The sequence below is a fragment of the Capsicum annuum genome, chromosome 4 (genome assembly GCF_002878395.1).
Source record: "Capsicum annuum cultivar UCD-10X-F1 chromosome 4, UCD10Xv1.1, whole genome shotgun sequence".
NCBI lineage: Eukaryota > Viridiplantae > Streptophyta > Magnoliopsida > Solanales > Solanaceae > Capsicum > Capsicum annuum.
The window spans coordinates 225,644,643-225,664,617 of record NC_061114.1 but is presented as its reverse complement, the minus strand read 5'-3'; the positions used below and the strand labels follow the sequence as shown (position 1 = coordinate 225,664,617).

Sequence of the window (19,975 nt, the reverse complement as noted above, 5' to 3'; positions counted from 1 at the left end):
AAAAAATCTACAAACTATGCATCATTTTTTCCAACTCATCCATGTTAATATTAACGAGAACTTGCATAGGATAGTCAAAGTCAATGGGGGCAAACCCATGCATTGGACTTGATTCTGCTGAGTTCTCCCGCGAAGTCATAATTTCTTCAAGTTTCTGCCGTCATTCGGCTCCGGTTCCATTCCTAGATTTCTTCTTTCTGCTCTAATCCAATCTCTTAGGCAAACTAGAACATCCATTGCATTACTTCCCAATGAGTGTCGGTTGTCTCCAAGTTGTTGTCGTCCCTGACTAAAGGCGCTCTCTGATGCAACGGTTGACATTGGAACGTTCAAGATATCTCTAGCTAATCTTGAAAGCACAGGATATTTTGATTCATTATTCCTCCACCAATCCAGCGTGTTGATCCGTCGTCTGCGATTCTCTGGCAGCGACCGAAGATAATACTTAAGCTCTTCCCGATAAGTTGATTTGTAAGCCCCCTCGTCAACACTGTTCCAATAGGGTAAATCATAAAAGAATCAGGAAAATCACAATGTGCCGGCCTTTTAGAAAATGATGGCACCTCAGGAGGATGAGGAGCGACAGTTGGACTGATATGTGTCGGTACAACTAAATCAACTAAATCAGCATAGTGGTTATATAATTTATCTATGTAAGCATTCGCATCAGACGTAGCCGTCCACAAATCAAGTTGTACTTGTTCAGAATCATTGTTAGTATTTATTTCTAAGTTACGATAAATAAGAGTACTAAAGTGGCACATAGAATGGTATTTAATGCACGGATTTAGCATAGCACCAACCAAGAAAATAGGGGGAATCGGGAAAAAATATTTTTTAAATTTAGTAAACATGGCACCAACAGCATTTTCATAACCTTCTTTATTTTTATATTCTTTGAGCAAACAAGAAATATCGGTTCTATATCCCAAAATATTACAAACAGTAGGATAATAAGCACCGAAAAATTCAACCATAGCTACATAATTTTTTTTTAAAAACTTAACAAGATCATTAATTACAACCCAATCACAATCAAGTAGCATGCAATCGGCAGAATCAACAAATGAACCACAATGTTGGTTAAAAGCTAATGCAATAGGAACTCTATATTTATAACAAGTTTTTAAAAAAATCAAACATAGAATTCCATCTAATATTAATTTCCTCAGGCATCAATATCGATGCAAGTCCATTTTCTTGACATTTAACTTTAAATTCTTTAATTCTCGAACTACGACTACTTCCTTGTATAAAACCAACAACAAGACGAATTTTTTCAATATAAATCTCAAAAAACTCAAGACCATCTTTTACAATTAAATTATATATATGACATGTACACTTAAAATGAAAAATTTCAGGTAACGGCGGTGATAGCTTAGATTTCAACTTTGTTATAGCAGTCTTGTTGTTAGAAGCGTTATCAAAAGCGATACATAAGATTTTATTTTCGATACCATAAAATGCTGCAACTTTATGTATCGAGTCAGCAATAAATTGTCCAGTATGTTTACGATCTTTATCATATAAAAAAACAAGAATACGTTTTTGCATCACAAAATTACTATCCATCCAGTGACAAGTAACGGTTAAATAATCATTTTTATTTACAGCACGACTAGGATCAGAAGTTAGGGATATTCTACATTGAATATTTTTTAACAATGTAGATAAATAAAAATAATATTGTGAATGAAGTCTAAAAATATCAGACCGACAAGTACTTCTAGGAATACCATTAAACATAGGATTATAAATTGCTTGAATATAATGAATAAAAGCATCAGAAGAGGGAAAACTAAAAGGCAAACAACCTACAGCTACCATTTTTGCTATTTCTTTCTGGTCCCTCAATTTATTATACTTCTTCGTTACGTGACCGATTGTTGGGTCCATTCTAGTTTGTGTGGGCCCACCAACAGCTTCACCACCTTGTGCAATTTTTAACTCTCTTTCGTGGTCTTCAGCTAAATGTCTCATTAACGTACCCGTACCTCCTTGCTTACCTCCTCTTTTATGCTTATATATTTTTTGACAAATATTGCATTGCACCTCAGTATCTGATACACATTCAAAAAATTTCCATGCAACACTAGTTTGTTTACGAGCTCTTGGGGCACGGGGAGGACGGGGAGAGAGATTAGCCGATTCGGATCTAACGTTAGCATTTCCTACTTCGGGTGTCTCACCAATATTTTCATCATCTTCATCTAAATCAACCGCATCTACTTCATTTTCTTCTTCTATACCGTAATTTTCCTGAACTTCTAAATAATCCATATCGTGAGCACCTACACCTATTTCTTCCTCAAAAGGTTGACTAAGTGGTACCGGAGGCGAAGACACATGGGTATATCTAGTACTTGAAGTACCTCTACCGCTGGTAATTCACTTTTTGCTACCATTACCACTTCCGGGATAAAAAAATTTGACACTTTTACCGAGGTTTCTTAATTTATCCATAGTATAAATCAAACTAAAAAATATTCAAAATACAAAAAAAGTAATAAAAATAAATATTCAACAATTAATAAACTAATTATAAATTAAAAGTAAGAGATGGAATGACAATACCAAATTTTAAAAGTATCCGAAGGTTGCTACTTTAGAAACTTCCAATCATACTTAGTAATCGCAAAATTAAAAAAATTAAAGTGAGCACTTTAGAAATTAAATATATAGAATATTTGAGAATTGAGAAATGAGATTTGAGAGAGAATGAGATTTGAGACTTGAGAAGATGAAAAATTGTGTGGAAAATAATTTGAAAGTGTGGGGTATTTATAGAAATTTTTTGGGATTAAAAAATAATTTTAAATAAAAAAACTTTTTTTTTTTTATAAATTTGGGCCCAAACTAGCCGTTGGGCCAACGGCTAGTTTGGCCCAATTTTCCAAAATCTTTTTAAAAAAATAAAAAGAAATGGGCTTATCCGGGCCAGGTCGAGCCGGTTAACCGCCGGGCCTAACCGGGTTGAGTCCAGTCCGGGTTAACTGGGCCCAAATTTAAAATTCAATCGGATCGGGACCCGGGCCCTTAAAGCCCTTGGGCTTATCGGGCCGGGTCAAACCGGTTCGGTTTCCTTTAGTGGGCCGGTTCGGGCTGGTTAAAATTGGCCCGTTTGACACCCTTAGTTCCAAGTAGAAATATAAACAAAAAATGGAGAAAAAAGTGAAGTGTGTTTTTATTTTAAGTGTTTTTATTTTAACGAAGAAAACATTCTCTCACATTGGTGGGAAAAAGAAACTTTCTTATGTTTATATTTGAGAAGCATTCCTTTACGTGGATAGTGAGTCAAGAACAAAATAAGTCTTGTGTCATTGTTGATGCTCGAATAGGTGGGGTCCGCAGTTTTTTTTTTTGAGGGCACGGAAATTTGAAGTAAAAAATATTTTCTTTTGAAAAAATTCTAGTGTGAATAACAAACTGTTGAGTGATCAGTTCGTTGTTCATCAAATTTGAGGTACCGCTATTTGATGAAGTGAATCATTTTATCCTGAGAGGATATATATTCTATAACTTTGGGTACTTGAGGGGAATAAATTCTTTAAGAACACATAGTGAATTCGGTGGACTTAATTCTTTTTGTTTCATCTCTTATCTTAAAATTGGTTTTACTGGTTTTTCCTGAAAATAGTTTGAATTTCATATTGTTTGAATTTGTGTTTGAAATTCTTGAAACTTCATTTTGAGAGCTCATAAGTTGGTTGAACTTGTGTTGAAGTTCTTATGGATCAAATACAAATTTTATACCCGAAAAATAATACCAGAAAAACTTCTCTATCTTTGAAAGATAGAAATCAGATCTCCGTACATCTTGTTCTTCCAAAATCACATTTGTTAGATAACAATAGGTAAGTTGTGATTGTATTTAGTTGTGCGTATAATAATTTGATATAAATGTATAAGGGGTCGTTTGGTAGAGTGTATTGTAAAATATAATGCATATATTAGTTAATGTGTATTATTAGTACCTTGTTTGGTACATTTTTTTGTCTGTGTATAACTAATGCATTAGTTATACACCCTATTGTGTATTAAAGTATGTATTAGTAATACACTCCATTTCCTATGTATTAGTAATAAAAACTTTAAACGCATACATTAACCTAATAAATGACCTTAATACCCCTTAATTTTCCTCTAAAAATATTTCACCATTCCTTTTTCCGTCATTTTAATTTGCAATAGTGAATTTTTTCAAAACATTTCACAATTTCTTTTTTCACCATCTTAATTTACAACAATGAATAGTTGATTTAAATAACTATACCATATTTTTGCTTTGCTTCAAGGACCTTTAAAATGATTAAAAAAAATTGAGACTATTTCTTAATTTTACGTCTTGTATTTTATTTTTTTCGACTATGTTAATCCGTCAGCATAACATTTCTGCGCAAAGACGAAGGTCTTGCAATTAATCCTAAACCTCTATATACTAGTTCAACAATACTAATTATGTTTGAGATGACAAAAAAAATTTGTTGTAAAAAAATGTACAAAATCAAAGAAGGATATTTTTGTAAACAAATATTTTTTTTACAAAAATTATGTAAGATAGTATTATTTTTTATACATCAAACCAAACAATATATAAAAAATAATACATACATAACTAAAATTAGTATTACTAATACAAGTATAACTAAAATTAGTTTTATTAATACAAGCATTATTAATATATTATATTTTATATTATTTTTATACACTCTATCAAATCACCCCTAATTATGCAAAACTTTTGAAACTGTGTATTAGCTGGAATGTCAATGCTTCCTAATATGTTTTTTATTTTTTTCATCAATATTACTGAACAATCAATGTCAGTGCAGGTTTGTACAGTCAAAAGAGTGCATCATTCAATGTTATGCTCATCTGGCAATCCAACTTAAAATAGAGATGGGCATAATTGTCCTTAAAATTTTGTTTCTCAGTGTATCAATAGAACATATTTTTGTAATTATAGGATCTGTTAGGACATGAGTACTTTTTCAAAAAGTATTTAAAAAATAAATACTTTAATTGCACATTAGGATGGTTTTTTAATAAGTTTTTTCAAGAGAAATTTTTTACCCACTCGGAAAACTACAACTTCAAGTAAAATGTAAATGAAGAAACAATTTCAATTTTCAAATATTATTTTTAAACTTCAGAGACATTTTTTTTCCCAAATAACATTTCACCAAACCTGAAATAAATTATGAGTCTGCTTATTTCTCTTATAATATGTGATCAGGGGTTACTAACGTAAGCCATGGAAACAACCTAATGTAGAAATGCATGATAACACAAAGTACGATAAATCTTTGTGGTTGATCCTTTCTCAAACACTAAGAGGCGAACCCAAGATTTGAAAATAGTGAGTGCATCATTATCTTTAATTAGGTCATGTCAATTATCAACTACCTAATTTGACATACAATTCTTTTAACTTTAAAAATTACAAAAAATTATTAGCAAAGTATAAATTTCAAAATGATCAAATATCATTAATTTAGTGCTAATATAACAAAAGTAGATCATCATTTCATATTAAACATCGACGCATTTTCATATTCTAAAAAGGGTCAATGATTGCATCGTTCTTTCTCAATGATTGCTTATATTTTTACAAATATATCCTTCTTTCTCAATGTAACAAACTAAACAATCACTTAAAATCTAGATCCGGTTGACAAGGCCCTTATTGAATATAGTATTTTCTCACTTAATCTCGTATCATAGAGTCATATTCATGAATTGATTTTCTTTCTTGAGGATCGGATTTAAGTGAAGTCACATCAAATTCTTTATAAGACGGGGAGAATTGTCTTTAAAACTAAAACTTGGTTGAGGAGAATAATAACTATCAATTTCAATTTACAAGAATCAACAACAAATTCGTACAAAATAAAATTTTCATCAAAAATATAAGTAAACATAACATTACTAATAGGGGAATCACACCCCACCTTCCATAGGTTGCAATTAGAATTTTGAAAAAATATTAATACTTTAAATTGAGAAATAAAAAAAAATATTGTACCTTATTTTATCTATTATCATTTCGACTAAAAGGCATGTTAATATCCATGAGCATCTAAATTTTATCCAGTGATACAGAAACAAAATAGACGATTCATAAGGAAAAAAGTAATTAATAGTAAAGAATTTACGATATGTTATCGTCAATAGCCACAAAATTACGAAGAATAAGGGTAATGTAGGGATGAAACTTGGAAGAAAGAAAAATTTGTTTGAAGGGACTTTTGGGTTTGGAAAAAATATTTTAGGGATTTAGAGGGGAATACACCAATACCGTTTGGGCTTGACAGCTTAGGAATTGAGGAATTATGTGTTAACATTTATTTTAAATTAAGGTGGGGTCAGATGAGGTGGAACAATTAAAGGGCTAAAAAAACATAACTCTCTGGCCTCCGCCATGAATCGAACTTGCAATGTTGGGTTCCAAATGGTGCTCAACTTTGAGTATCGAACCAGTGCACCCAAACGAATTTTATTATTGGGGGTGCACTGTTTAATATATTAACATTATATTAGGGTATTGACCGGTACCAAGAACTCCATTTTCACTGAATTCTGGGTCTGGGCGCTTATCAGCCCCTACTTTCATATTTCTGCCTATGTTGGTCTACTTCCATTTAGACTGACCTGGCAATTATCTTCCTATAGATAGCTCCTCGCTTTTAAAAAGATTTAGTTTGAGAATCAGCTGAAGCTTATTCAGGATTAATCTTTCTTATCCGAGAGTCTTATCAAATTCTCTGCCACTGTAGGTGCGGCACAGGTAGTAGTGACTAAAAGAGCTGATGCGGCATGATCGCGATTATAAGCGTCCTATTTAGTTTAGGGATTTAGGGACTAGGTGTAACACCCCGTACTTAACTACGTGCATTAGCCATTGTTATATGTGTTGGAGTATATGTTTTGATCCTAAGTTAGGTATATATGAGTTTAAGTATGAGTATTGATTATTTTGAGATGGTTTCAAGTGTATAGTTTGATTATAGGTGTATAGGAATCGACTTTATTTATACCGGAATTTTCCCGTCGATGGTTCCATACGAAGTTTATTGAATAAGCTTTCCAACGATATAAAGATTTCCAAAAACGGATAAGTTTCGGATATAAGCGAGCTCGTTCGAAACTTTAAAACGGTGGCCGGGATGTGAACAGTAAAGTGTGCAGGAAAACTACTGAGGCCTGCCAGTTTTTTGGGTCAACTTTGAACGATCATAACTCCCTCAATATAATGAACTGGGAGAGCTACCACATATCAAAAGAAAGATCTTTGAGTCTTCTTTCCAATGAAATTGGTTTCATCCAAATCCAACATCTGAGTAAGGAGTTATACTCGTTTTACTTCAGCCTCTCAAAACAGATTTTTAGGGTCAACTTCAAACGATCATAACTACTTGTACAGGACGAACTGGGTGGATTAATTTATATGAAATGAAATAACTTTGAATTATCTTTCTAACGATACCAATTTCACCCAAATTCGATATCGGAGCAAAGAGTTATGGCCGATTTACTTTAGCCTATCAAAACAGTCCACCATGGACAGATTCGGATTTACTTAAATTTTTAAGGGCAATATGGTCATTTTCCATCACCTCTTGAACGAAAATTGGTCATTATATACATAGAATTAGCCTCATATCCATTATTTTATCATCCATTATTGAAAACTAAGAAACCCTAGCCAAATTTCAACTCCAATTATCTTGTGATTCAACCGTAGAAAATCCAAATTGATTCCGTAGTTGTGTTCACCGTCTCAAGGGCTTCGAGAAGCACCCCTTATTTGTGCCAACAGGACTTCGAAATCAAAAGGGCCATTTTTTGGTAAGGATGTAAATTATGTTGGTGTTATTTATATGGATATGTATATATATATGCATGTGAGCATAAGAAGTATGTTATTTGATTGTTGTTGAAAGATGATTGGAAATGATGTTGGATTATTCTTGTGCATGGTTGGATTATGTTAAATTGTGAAGGAATTTGGGGTGATGATGTGGTATTGATGATGTGGTATTGAAATGATGATTATATATATATACACACATAAACCTATTGTTCAAGTTGGTTTTTGGAATGTTTTGCAAATATTGGTAGTATGGAATTATGGAAGAGAATTGTGGTGTTGGGTTGCTAATACTAGATGCCAAACATTTCATTGTAGATAAGTGATTTGTAAAGGCGAGAAGTTGTGTTGAATTGGTATCTGAATCTACAACGAGGTATGTAAAGCATACTCTAACAATGTTCTTTGGCATGAAAACACCAATGTTCCATCAAGTAAGATTCCGAGGTTGTCCAAAAACATGTATTGTTCTACGTTACCAACGAAGTTGTTTCCATTCTATAAAGTGTCAAAATGTTTCATTGATATACCAAAAGGCTCTTATTTCATTGTTGTGATATTGATGATTCTGAAACACATTGTTGATGTACCAATGAGTCTTTATTACATCGTTATTGTATAGAAGGTCTATTACTTGGTTCCTATTGATGTATCATTGTTTCAAAGTATTAAAAATGTGGAGGCGACCGAAATAACAATCTCAAAGATTAATTGAACTAAGTGATGGGAGTTCTCTCTTATCGGGTGGTATCCCAGGGGCATAAGCCTAGCATGGGTCGATCCCTATTTATGTGTTTATGGGTGGTATCCCAGGGGCATAAGCCTAGCATGGGTCAATCCCAGTTGATATGTACTGGAGGCATCCTAATGGTCACAGTACAGTACAGTAATGTTTACAAAGACGATAAGAACGAAGGTAAAGTGATTGAATAAATACAATGTACAGGTTGTCACAAGTTCTAGTAAGTGTGGTCCACTCTTATTACGACTTATTCACTTGTTTCCTTATATTTTGTTATTGTACAGGAGTCATGTGTGGGCGGGGGTTTGTCCCGACCCTAGTTATGTCATGTATATCCTAGAGGCTTTGTAGACATAAGGAAGGGTAAAGTCATGGAAGTTTATATAGTAATGTTATATTTGTATATGTCGTGGCCCCGACGGCCAAATATATATATATATATATATATTTGTGCGTGTTGTGCTGATACAGGTAATTAGATCCTTCTATATGCAACGAAGTGCTGTCCAATTTTTGGTGACATGTAAGTGAAAGTACAGGTATTTGAACGGGTTCTCCCGGGCCTTCTCGGCTTCGGGTGCCAGTCCGGCCCGATGGGATTTTGGGGCGTGACACTAGGCCCGTTGAGGGACTGAGATGATTCATCTTAGTCTTACTATGCCGGGTATGTCTTTGGCCAAGCCCAGGGATTGACAAATCTATAGTGGTGGGTCTATCTTCTTCTGGGCGAGTTGCGGAGCTACTTTTTCTTTCTTTCATTCCACCTGTCTTGCTTGATTGGTTAAAGAGAGTGCTTTGATAAGACTGTTCCGCAGAGAGTGTGGCTAAACACTTCTTCACCTTTCAGCCTTCAAAGGAATGGTCGGAACTGTGATCCCGATTAAATAGTTGCATTCTTATACCTATATCTATCTATCTATCTATCTATCTCTATATAATTTTTTATGAAGTTACCAGGTGCACGTGCACCCTCAAGGTGCAACGTGGGTCCGCCTCTACAAACACTGTGTATGACGGGAACTTTAGATAGGGACGGACCTAGATTAAAAAATGAGGTGCTCCGAAATTCATTAAATCCGATGCGGAATCGGTATAATTATATTATAAGAAATGTATAAAAAAGGGAATAAGATGGAAAAAAAGCACTCATGAAATTAAGAAGAAAGTTGGATTTTTTGATTTCCAGGAGAATCTTAAGATTTTGAATGTTAATACGTGTGTTTGAACCTCCTATATACCTAGGGGTGGGCATGGTATGGTATATACCGAATACCAGACCGAAATTTTTTATACTGTGGTATGGATGTTATGGTATTTGGTAGGAATTTTAAATTATTTTGGTATTTGATACGGTATTTGATATTTATCCAATAAATACCGAAATACCGTACACTGCACTGAAATTTTTTAATAACATATAAAACCTATATATATATATATATATTATATTTAAGATTATTAAATATATTTATATATCATCTATTAGCCAATTAAACACAAAAGTAGCTTCTATTCATAAATAAATTTTTGGGAAGCTTATTATTTAGGAGTACTATGCTTAAGTTTAGATACTGTTGTTCATAATTTGCATCTCGGACTATTCAATTGTGATCGAAATGTTATTTTTGTGTAATTGATTAACAAAGATAGTTGTTAGCCTAACATAATTGAGATGTTTTTAAAATTTAAAGTTATAATTTTTTTATATAAATATATGTAATTAGAAATCAAATAAAGTATGGTTACCGAATTACCATACCTTAAAATATCGAAACCGAATTTAAAAATACCGAACCATACCGAACTAATTTGGTATGGTAATGGTATTGTTCTTTTAGATACCGAAAATCAAAGTTACCGTACCATACCGTACCGTGCCCACCCCTATTAATATACTCACAATCCTTAAATTATGAGTCCGTAGCTGGCTTTAATGTACTAAACTTTTTTTTTTTTTTTTTTTTTGTAATTTCCAACATGGCCCAACAGTCGACTACAGTAGTGTAAAAGGCTTTAAATTATATTTAAAAGATTTGACTAGGGCAGCCCCTACTGTTAATTAGTAGTGTTATGTTATGGTACTTTCACTATAAATGGCAATGTTTGTTGCATATTCCCCACTCCCATTTTCTGATTCTCCAATGTCTACTTGCCCACCTTAGCTGTCTCAAACAGCTATTGTGGATGTACCTTGTTGGAAGAAGACATGTGCTAAGTAGGGGTCGGTTCCATGCTCCTTAAAATTATGTCGGTATTAGTAATACGCGAGTAAGTTTACGTAGCGATTAAATTAGGGGGAGTTTAATAGTTTCATCTTCGATCATGTATGAAATGGTATGCAAATTCTGTTCTATAATAATTTATATATTAGTGATGTTATGAGTCGTAGTATATTGTTTTGATAAATTTTTGTCCTATTATTTTTTGTTATTTCTTGTACTTGGATTGTTGTAGTATTATGCTTTGTACGCACTTTCACTTTTATTACTTCTTTTTTTGAATTGTTTTGGCATTAGCGAGGATCTATCCAAAACATTCTCTACCTATGAGATATAGGTAAGAATTAAGATCTACATACGCTACCTTTTCTCACATCTCACTTGTGAGATTTCTAGTTAATTCTAAAATTTTCTTTTTATCCTAAATGAAATAATTAATAGTTACACTAATGTTTAAATTTATTTTAGACCACCAATTTCAGGAGTTCCCTTTGTTTTTTTTTTTAATTAACGGTTGTATCAAGTCAACTAAAGCTACATAAATCGAGACCCTTTGTTTTTTTTTTTAAATTAGCGTTTGTATCAAGTCAGCTAAAGCTACATAAATCGAGACAGAAAGTAGTAATTACCAGAAAAATAATTTTCTCAGAGAAAACTTGCCCTACGAATTGTCACAAAAGAACAAGGACCTAAAGATAATTCGAATCCAACTTTGTCCTTGAATGAGTGTTCACAACATCATCAAATCACACTAACTTTGCTTACTACTTGTAGGAACTAAAATATGATGTTCAAAGGACAAAAAGAATGGACAAAGAAAGTACGGTAGAAATATCCCACATTATGGACTTTTAAAGTCTTTCTCTCACATAATAATTACTACAAAACAATATAAAACCTAGCTAATAGCTGCTAGCTACTTACTAGATCCATCTACCATATTCTCCTAATCCACTGCATGACCTGATTGAATCCAAATAAAGTTTAGTTGAGACCAAAAGGGTGCAATATCAAAATATTATGAGCATAACTTGTCTATGCCTATCAACTATTGGATATGTATAATATCAGACAAAAAACTAACTACAACTCAAAAACTTTGAGAGGGATGTGAATAGAGCTTATTGCCAAGGCGGGCTATACGTTCCACTATGCCAAGATGTGAAATGCCGATGGTGATGCTCGCTTTAGAATATGCGTTAACGGCCTTGATATGCATGCATCCAGCTAGAGCATAGCAGGTTTTCTATCAGAAGGATCATCCCAAGGCTCTGGCACAACACCAAATCCACCTTCCATTGATCTTAAAAAAGCTGAGAACCCGTTCGATGGAGCAACAATTGCACCATTTCCTAAACCAAGAAAATCAAGAGTTGGAGGCTTGCTTCCGAACATCATAGACTGATGAGATATCGATGGACCCATCATCAAGTCGGTCAACCCAGAAGGACCATTAGAAGGATGTTGTATCCCAAGCATGGGCGGTACATCTGCAATGTTGTTCTCTAGTTTCACCTGTCGGAGAGCATTAGTCCTCGTGGCAAGTGAATTCTCATCCGGTGCAGAGGTACTCAATGACATTGCCAATCCAAAGCCACGAAGAAACGAGTTGTTTGAGGTTGTAGACCCCATTTGGGCAGCTTTTTGAAGTAATGCAGTTGCAGATAATGCTGGTTGCAATGTTGTTGAACCATAACACTGACCATTCCCTGTGTGTTCTTGGAACAAAGTTGGCCCATTATTGGACAAGTAAAACGAAGACGATAATGAGAGCGACATTGGCTCCACATTCGTCATCCGCTCGGTCTCAATAGCACGTAGAATATCCGAGTAAGACGAGTGTGCATGCTGATCAGCTGACGACAATTGAAATACGCTAGCAAACACCTTGCTACTACTAGGACCAGTACTACTAGCAGTAGCAGTAGAAATTGTAGTGACATGGGTGGTCGAAACCGGCATTCTCGTACCTTGTGCTTGTTGTAATTGTACTCCACCATGATTTTGATTCTCTGCAGGCAAATCTGTCGCCCAGAAAAGAACAAAAGAGAAAAAAAAGAGGCTTTATTTATTCAATTCAATCAAGAAAAAGATGCTATCTTTTCCAAAAAATGGAATAAACTTTTGTAACTTCTGAATCTCCAATCCAATATGTATCCCACTTTAACCAGAGATCTTTCACATTCAAAAGCAAAAACAATCATGAAAATCTCTTTACTACACTCAATATCCATCTTTTTACATCCTTTTTCGATATTTGAGCGCGTACTAGCATTATTGTTTTTAAATTACTTGCACTATTATATTATTCTTCTCTTCCCCCATGGTCAAAACCACATTAAATGAACGAAATAAATTAATAATGAAAATCACACAAGAAGACGAACTAAAGCTTCAGAAGAAAACAAAGACACTAATGGACAAATCAGAAACCAAAAAAGATTATTCTAAAATTAAAATTAAAAACCAACATCACATGAAAACACACACATACTAACAATTCAAAGAATACAAGATTTCATTCAAACATAAACGTTTCATAGACATACTCTTTGGCTTCTACGATACTGACAAATCGCACGTCACACAAGATTTAAATTTTATGAGCTCAAATTCATTATATTTTAAATATTACGGGTTCATATATACTATATGTTGCAATTTTATGACATATCGAAAGTATTGGGTTTAATTTAGATCATGAACTCGGTGCTTGAACACTCCATATACCAATGGCAAATTATAATGCAAGTGCAATAATCTCCATGTAATATTTCAAAATACGAACTAGTCTTATTTATCTCATCCCACCTTCCAAACGATCCAAAAGGACGCGGAATTAGCTTTATTTTTTTGTATTACTATTTTTTACCTGAGCTTTGAATGGACAGGACTGGAGAAAGAACCCCAGTTGATGGAGTTAAAGGTTGTGGTGGTGGACTAGATAACGAAGACGATGCCGTTTTGCTAACACCTTCATCAACAACCTTCAAATGATCTCCTTCAACATTGGTAATCCCCATTAATGGTTGATTAGACCTTGCACTTTCTTGAGCCAATGCATCACAAAATGCTCTATGCGTTATGAAGCTATCCCTCCTTCACCATACAAAAATAATAAATAATTAAATTAGTCCCCCATTCGAACCATTAAATGATACTCCTGAAGTTGTACAATCAAAATAAGAAAATTAGTTCGCGTTCAAACCACTTATAAATCATTATTTCACTTGAAATACTCGAAAAATTCTACCATCAAAGTAAGAAAATTAGTTCGCATTTGAACCATTAAATCATTATTTCACTTGAAGTACTCGAAAATTAGTTCACCTTCGAACCATTAAATCATTATTTCACTTGAAATACGCAATAATTTAAGCGAATGAACATAAATCTTTACCTGGAAAACAAAGTTCCACAATCACAACGATATTCTCTACTGCCACAAGTCTTCATATGTGCTTTCCAATCAGACTGAACAGCATATTTTTTGGTGCAGCGTTCACATTTGAACTTTTTTTCACCATGTTTTCTACTGAAATGCTTCTTAATTCCAGTAAGATCACCTAATGCTCTACAAGGATCATGATGAACACACGTTAATTCTGGACAAACGTAAACACGTTTTTTCACTTCGTTACTTGTTCGTTGACGGAGTTTCCATGGTAAGTTGTGACCTCTTCTATGGAGCTGTAAATTTTGATCTCTTTGAAAACCTTTGTTGCAAATTTCACATACGAAACGATTCGTTGCCATTAGAGTTTTTGGTGATAGTGCTATCACTTCTGCTTCTGGATCTACAAAAATCACAATTTTCAACAGCAACAACATAGTCAGTGAAATCTCACAAGTGAAGTCCGAAGAGTATAGAGGTTGTTTTCGAAAGACTCACCGCCCAAGTGTAGCAATTCAAAAATAACCACAATTTTCATCAACAACATACTCAGTGAAATCTCACAAGTAAAATCCGAGAAGTATAGAGTGTACGTAAACGTTACCACTACCTAGTGGTAAGGTAGAGAAAGGTTGTTTTCGAAAGATCTTCAATAACAACAAAAAACTCGAGGAAATCTCAAAAGTGAGGTTCGAGAAGGATAGAGTGTACGGAAACCTTACCACTACCTCGTGGAGGTAGAGAGGTTGTTTACGAAAGACCTTCGACTCAAGTGCAATAATTCCAAATACAAAAATAGAAGCAAAACAAATATTGAGAGAAAACAAAAAAGTTCGTATCGTAAACTTTTGATTCCAACAATTTTCAACAACAACATTAATAACATATACTCGGTGAAATCCCACAAGTGAAGTCCAAGGAGAATAGTGTGTACGTAAACCTTACCACCACCTCCTAGAAATAGAGGCTGTTTTTTTCTTTTTTTGAAAGAGGCTCAGCTCAAGTGTAACAGAAATCGAAAGTAAACAGAAGTTGATAAAATTGTAAAGCTACTTTACCAGGATTTCCAGGGAGATTCCTTTTTCTCTTTACTGGAAAATTATTTTGTGCAACTGTTTCTGCCATTGATGAAGATATTTCCATTTCTGCCATTTTCTTAGCTAACAGAACTTGAAATTTACATGTGTTTTCAGCTCTTTTTTAGCTTACTAAATTTGAAAGCTAAGTGCTAATTTTCACACTAGAAAATTTAATTAATTAACGATTCCCAAAGCTAGGAAAAAAATTGTAGTATTTTTGGGAATTGTTGTGTTCCCGTAAAGAGGAAAAAAGAAATTTCTTGAAGAAGGGAAAAATGGGAAGAAGAGGTTTAATGTTCATACATGGCGGCGGTTTGCTTTTTGGACTACACAGAGAGTGAAAGAGAAGAAACTATTTTTGAAAGCTGTCATAATAGAGATATATATGTAAAGTGTTTTTTTTTTTTGGTAATATATTTGTAAAGTGTTAATCATTTTCAAATGTTTGATTTTTATCCTTTACTTCTAAGTATTTTTCTTAGCACCAATATGGACTGCGGTGTAATAATGAGGTTACTTTATTTTAATTAAAAGTTTCAAATTTAAATTTTGGATATAAAAAATTTTTTTATTGAAAACATTTTAAAATGAGTTCTATAATATGCGATGTGAATTAATCCAATATAGTTATCGAATATCAAGTGGAAAATAAAAAAAATATTTTTCTTAGCGATATTGGAGTAATATTTACTCCTTTCGTTTTTCAAATGTCAAATGTACACATTTTTATCAATACTTATTTTCTAAAATGTATTTCATGATCAAACTAATATGTATGAGGTGTAGTAGATAATGAAGCTCGTGTTAGCAGAGGTTATGGTATTTTTATATAATTTTTAGATATTATTTTTTTATTTTCATTTATGTGACATTAATAAAATATTTAAGAAAATCAGATTAAATTTATAATATATGACATTGATAGAATTTGAAAACTTTAAATTTTTTTTTATATATTTTATAATTATTTTAATTTATTAATTTTTGTGATTAATAGTACTTTTTTAAAAAAATTTAAATAATATATCTTAATTTATATTGCACTAGTAGAAATTTAAGTCAATCAAAATTTTAATATACCTTTAAATAATTTATAATATTTTTTATTCAATAATATAAAATTATAAAAGTATCCCTGAGTACAAACAGATAGCTGTAAGCAAGCAGGACAACTGCTGCCTGATTCAGCTGCTTGTTCACTCATACTTATATATAGTGGTAAGGTAACTCTGTGTAGCATAGAAACTTTAATTTATCAAGTTCTCTTTCTTATTAAGTATATAAGAAAAATCACTAGTAATGCTTTCCGTATAGTTTTTAAAAATTTAAATTTTAGACTTAAAATGTTAATTTGGTGAAATTTTGCTCGAACGAATGATGAAATTATCTTTAATAAAGTGAAATGTGATAAGTAAAAATAAATAAAAATAATATTTTTTAAAGAAAATATTTACAACTATATATTTGGTATAATCTCTTAAATGGAGTCCGAGGAGGATAATGTGTTCACAAACATTATTTCTACCTTGTGGAGATTAAAGGTTTTTTACCGAAAGATCTTTAAAATGTGTCAAAATAAATCAAGTATGCAAATTAAATACTGTTTGTGCTCAGGGATATTATTTAGTAATATTATTATTACTAACCTTATGTTTGTAATAACATGCAGATAATATAATAATTGAAGCAAAAAAAGCAAATAAATAATATTATCATCGTAGAATATAATAATATAAAGATAATAATAAAAAAATTAAATAACACTCGATTATCTACTAAATTCTATCTTTAACTGTCGACCTTCATAACTTTCTATCCACCATGATGTCCCTCGAAAAATTGCAGTTAAGCCTACCTTAAAATTTTTTCAGCCTACTTCTAATTTTGTTCATATATTTCCTCTTAACACATCCTGATCATTTAATCTTGTCTCCTTATGTAGTCCACCACAAAAGCATTCGATTAACAAGTGAGGTATTTGATTAGACTTTTATGAGAAATAAATAATTGACTCGTTTGAACATGAAAATTAAAAATTTAAAAATATATTTACTTTAATTGGTATTTTTAATTTAAAGTTGAAAATAGAGATGGAGTTATGTTTGAATCTAATATTTTTTTTAAAAATATTTTAAACTTTGAATATATGATAAAAAAAATTCAGTCTAGAAAAAAATAAAAACAGATGTTTTTTGAAAAACTAAAAATTATGAAAACTTATTTCGAAATACAGTTTTGATTTTTATAATCAAATAAATATTTAAAATAAAATAAAAAATATATTTTTAAATATTATAAATAATATTTATTGTCAAACCCTACTTAAAGAGTAACATAAACTGTATTTCAAAAATTTTTAAGAGAGATATTTCTTGGCTTTTTTGCAAAATACTTTTAGACAGAGATATGCGAAATGCACATTTAAAAGATTTAGTCGAATAGTATAAATTTACTTTCACAAAAGGATCTTTTGAAAAAAAAAAACTTGTAAAATAAATTAAACTTAAAAAATTGGTCAAATTGCAACTAACCATTGTATAGAGTTAGAAAGTGTTAACCGTGGTTAAAAAGGGGAGGTGGTCTCAATTTCAGCTGCTCTTTTCCAAGGATACGAATTACGAGTAATCTAGTAAGCTCATTCGATAAATGCAATGGTAACGTGGCATCATTGATTAACCTATCGGAGGAAATCAAACTATTCAGTCTAATAATATTATTTTCACCAAATTTGCATCTTTCAATATTTTATGAAGACAATATTACCCCCTCATTATTGGAGATTAGGGGTGTTTCAATAAAATTAGTGATTAAATTTTAACAAAAGATCTTACGTATGTAAATATACATATAAAAATAATATTATAATAATTTAGAGTTATCTTATTTATTTTTACATAGTAGTTGTTTTGATGTAATATTTTTAAAAGACATAAAATCTTTAACTTTACATATTATTATAATTATTAATAAAAGTAAGGACTAATTCTAGTTAATAAGATATTAAAAATTTGTTTGCAATGCATTAATTTAAATGTTGTTAAAATTTTATTTATTAATATAAAGTTTGAGTTGTTTAGTTCAAAATTCTAAAATATTTTTTGTAAAAATGAGATAATTTTTTCTGTTTTTTAAGATAAATTTTTAAAATGTATTTTATAATCTTCATTATTATTTTAAGTAGTGTTGAAATCATATAGTTTACTATTAAAATTTTTGAGGTCTCAAAATTTTGGGGGCCTAAAGTAAAGGTTTTACTAACTTTACTCTTAAGTCACCCCTGTTGGAGACAAAATCATAATTTTAAGGGGTCCTTTTGTCTTAGGAATAAGAGATAAATGGTCTCAGGATAAAATAAAGAGTTATTTTATCTCATGTTTGATTAGAGGTATTAATCAATATCGAGATAACTTATCTCATCATTTATGTCATAGTGATGAGATAAATTATCCCATATGCATGGTGAGATAAGTTATCCTTGTTAATCTCAAAATAATCTCAATAACTAATCTCAAAAATAATTATCTCAAAATAACTATTTTCCAACCAAATAATCATTTTTCGTTGTAATGCTTAGGAATGGAACATATATATCAAATATAAATCTTTCAGAAAGTTATAATATACTTGGACAAGGTGTGAGTTTTGTGGTAGATAAAATGAAGGAACAAGGTTGCAATAACTCGAACAGATGAAAAAAAAAATGTACAAAAGATTTAAGGTAAAGATAAGACTATAAGTAGATCAAAAGAAGTACGAAGCAAAATGGTTAAACATGATATAATATATCTGTAATTTATTTATTACATGATTCTAGATTGTAGAAACCTAATTTTGTCCCTCCCCGATGTCGTTTTTATCTATTTTTATTTTTATCCTACCGTGTACCCTCACCCATGTTATTATACCCTCACAAAATACAAAAAAATATATAACAAAATTCCTAACAAAACCTATCCTAACTAATTCTATCTTATCCTAACAACCAACCCAATCAAAATAAACCACCTCCCTACCCCTACTTAACCCTACCCCACGTCACCCCCCCCCTTCTTTTTTCTTGTCCAAAAAGAAAAGGACCAGGAAGGGAAAAATACATATATATATACACAGATACACACATACTCGGGGGAACATTTTTTTTGGCATTAACCGTAACAAAAAAGAGGCACGATCAAAAAAACAAAAAAGAGCTGCATCAGCTAGCTCTCTCTCGATCTCTTCCTCTCTCCCTCTCCGGCGAGGCGCCGCTGTCACTTCAACCACAACGACGACGTTCAACTCACCATCGCCGTAATCAGCTCCACTCTCTCTCTACTCTCTCTCTCTCTCCAAAAACTGAAAGGAGAAGCGGCGCCACCTCTCCGTCCGACCAACGACGGCGGCAATAACGTCGTCAAACCACTGCCAGCTTCCTCCGTTCTCCCCTCCAGTGCCTCCAGCATTCGCTGCTCCAGCCGCAGCTCACCCCACCGACGACACCATCGGCGAACCTAATCGACGGAACCGCCGTCAAACCACCGCAAGCTTCCTCCGTTCTCCCCTCTAGCGCCGCCAGCAGTCGCTGCTCCAGCCGCGGCGCATCGACCACCGGCAGACCAGCCGGCTCCGTCGGCGAAACAGTAAAGCCAGCCACCATCGACGACGAAACAGGAAAATGGCGAAAACCCA

General features: G+C 32.6%; 1 protein-coding gene across 1 annotated transcript; it reads right to left on the bottom strand.

Moving 5' to 3' along the window:
• Positions 1–11,655: 11,655 nt before the first annotated feature.
• On the bottom strand, positions 11,656–15,689 carry LOC107867028 (zinc finger protein GAI-ASSOCIATED FACTOR 1). Its single transcript, XM_016713115.2, has 4 exons — positions 15,287–15,689; positions 14,235–14,631; positions 13,707–13,933; positions 11,656–12,858 (listed from the first exon to the last, which is right to left on the bottom strand). Exons 1-4 carry the CDS (start codon positions 15,378–15,380, stop codon positions 12,062–12,064), a joined length of 1,515 nt encoding a protein of 504 aa, XP_016568601.1. The 5' UTR covers positions 15,381–15,689; the 3' UTR covers positions 11,656–12,061.
• Positions 15,690–19,975: the final 4,286 nt, after the last annotated feature.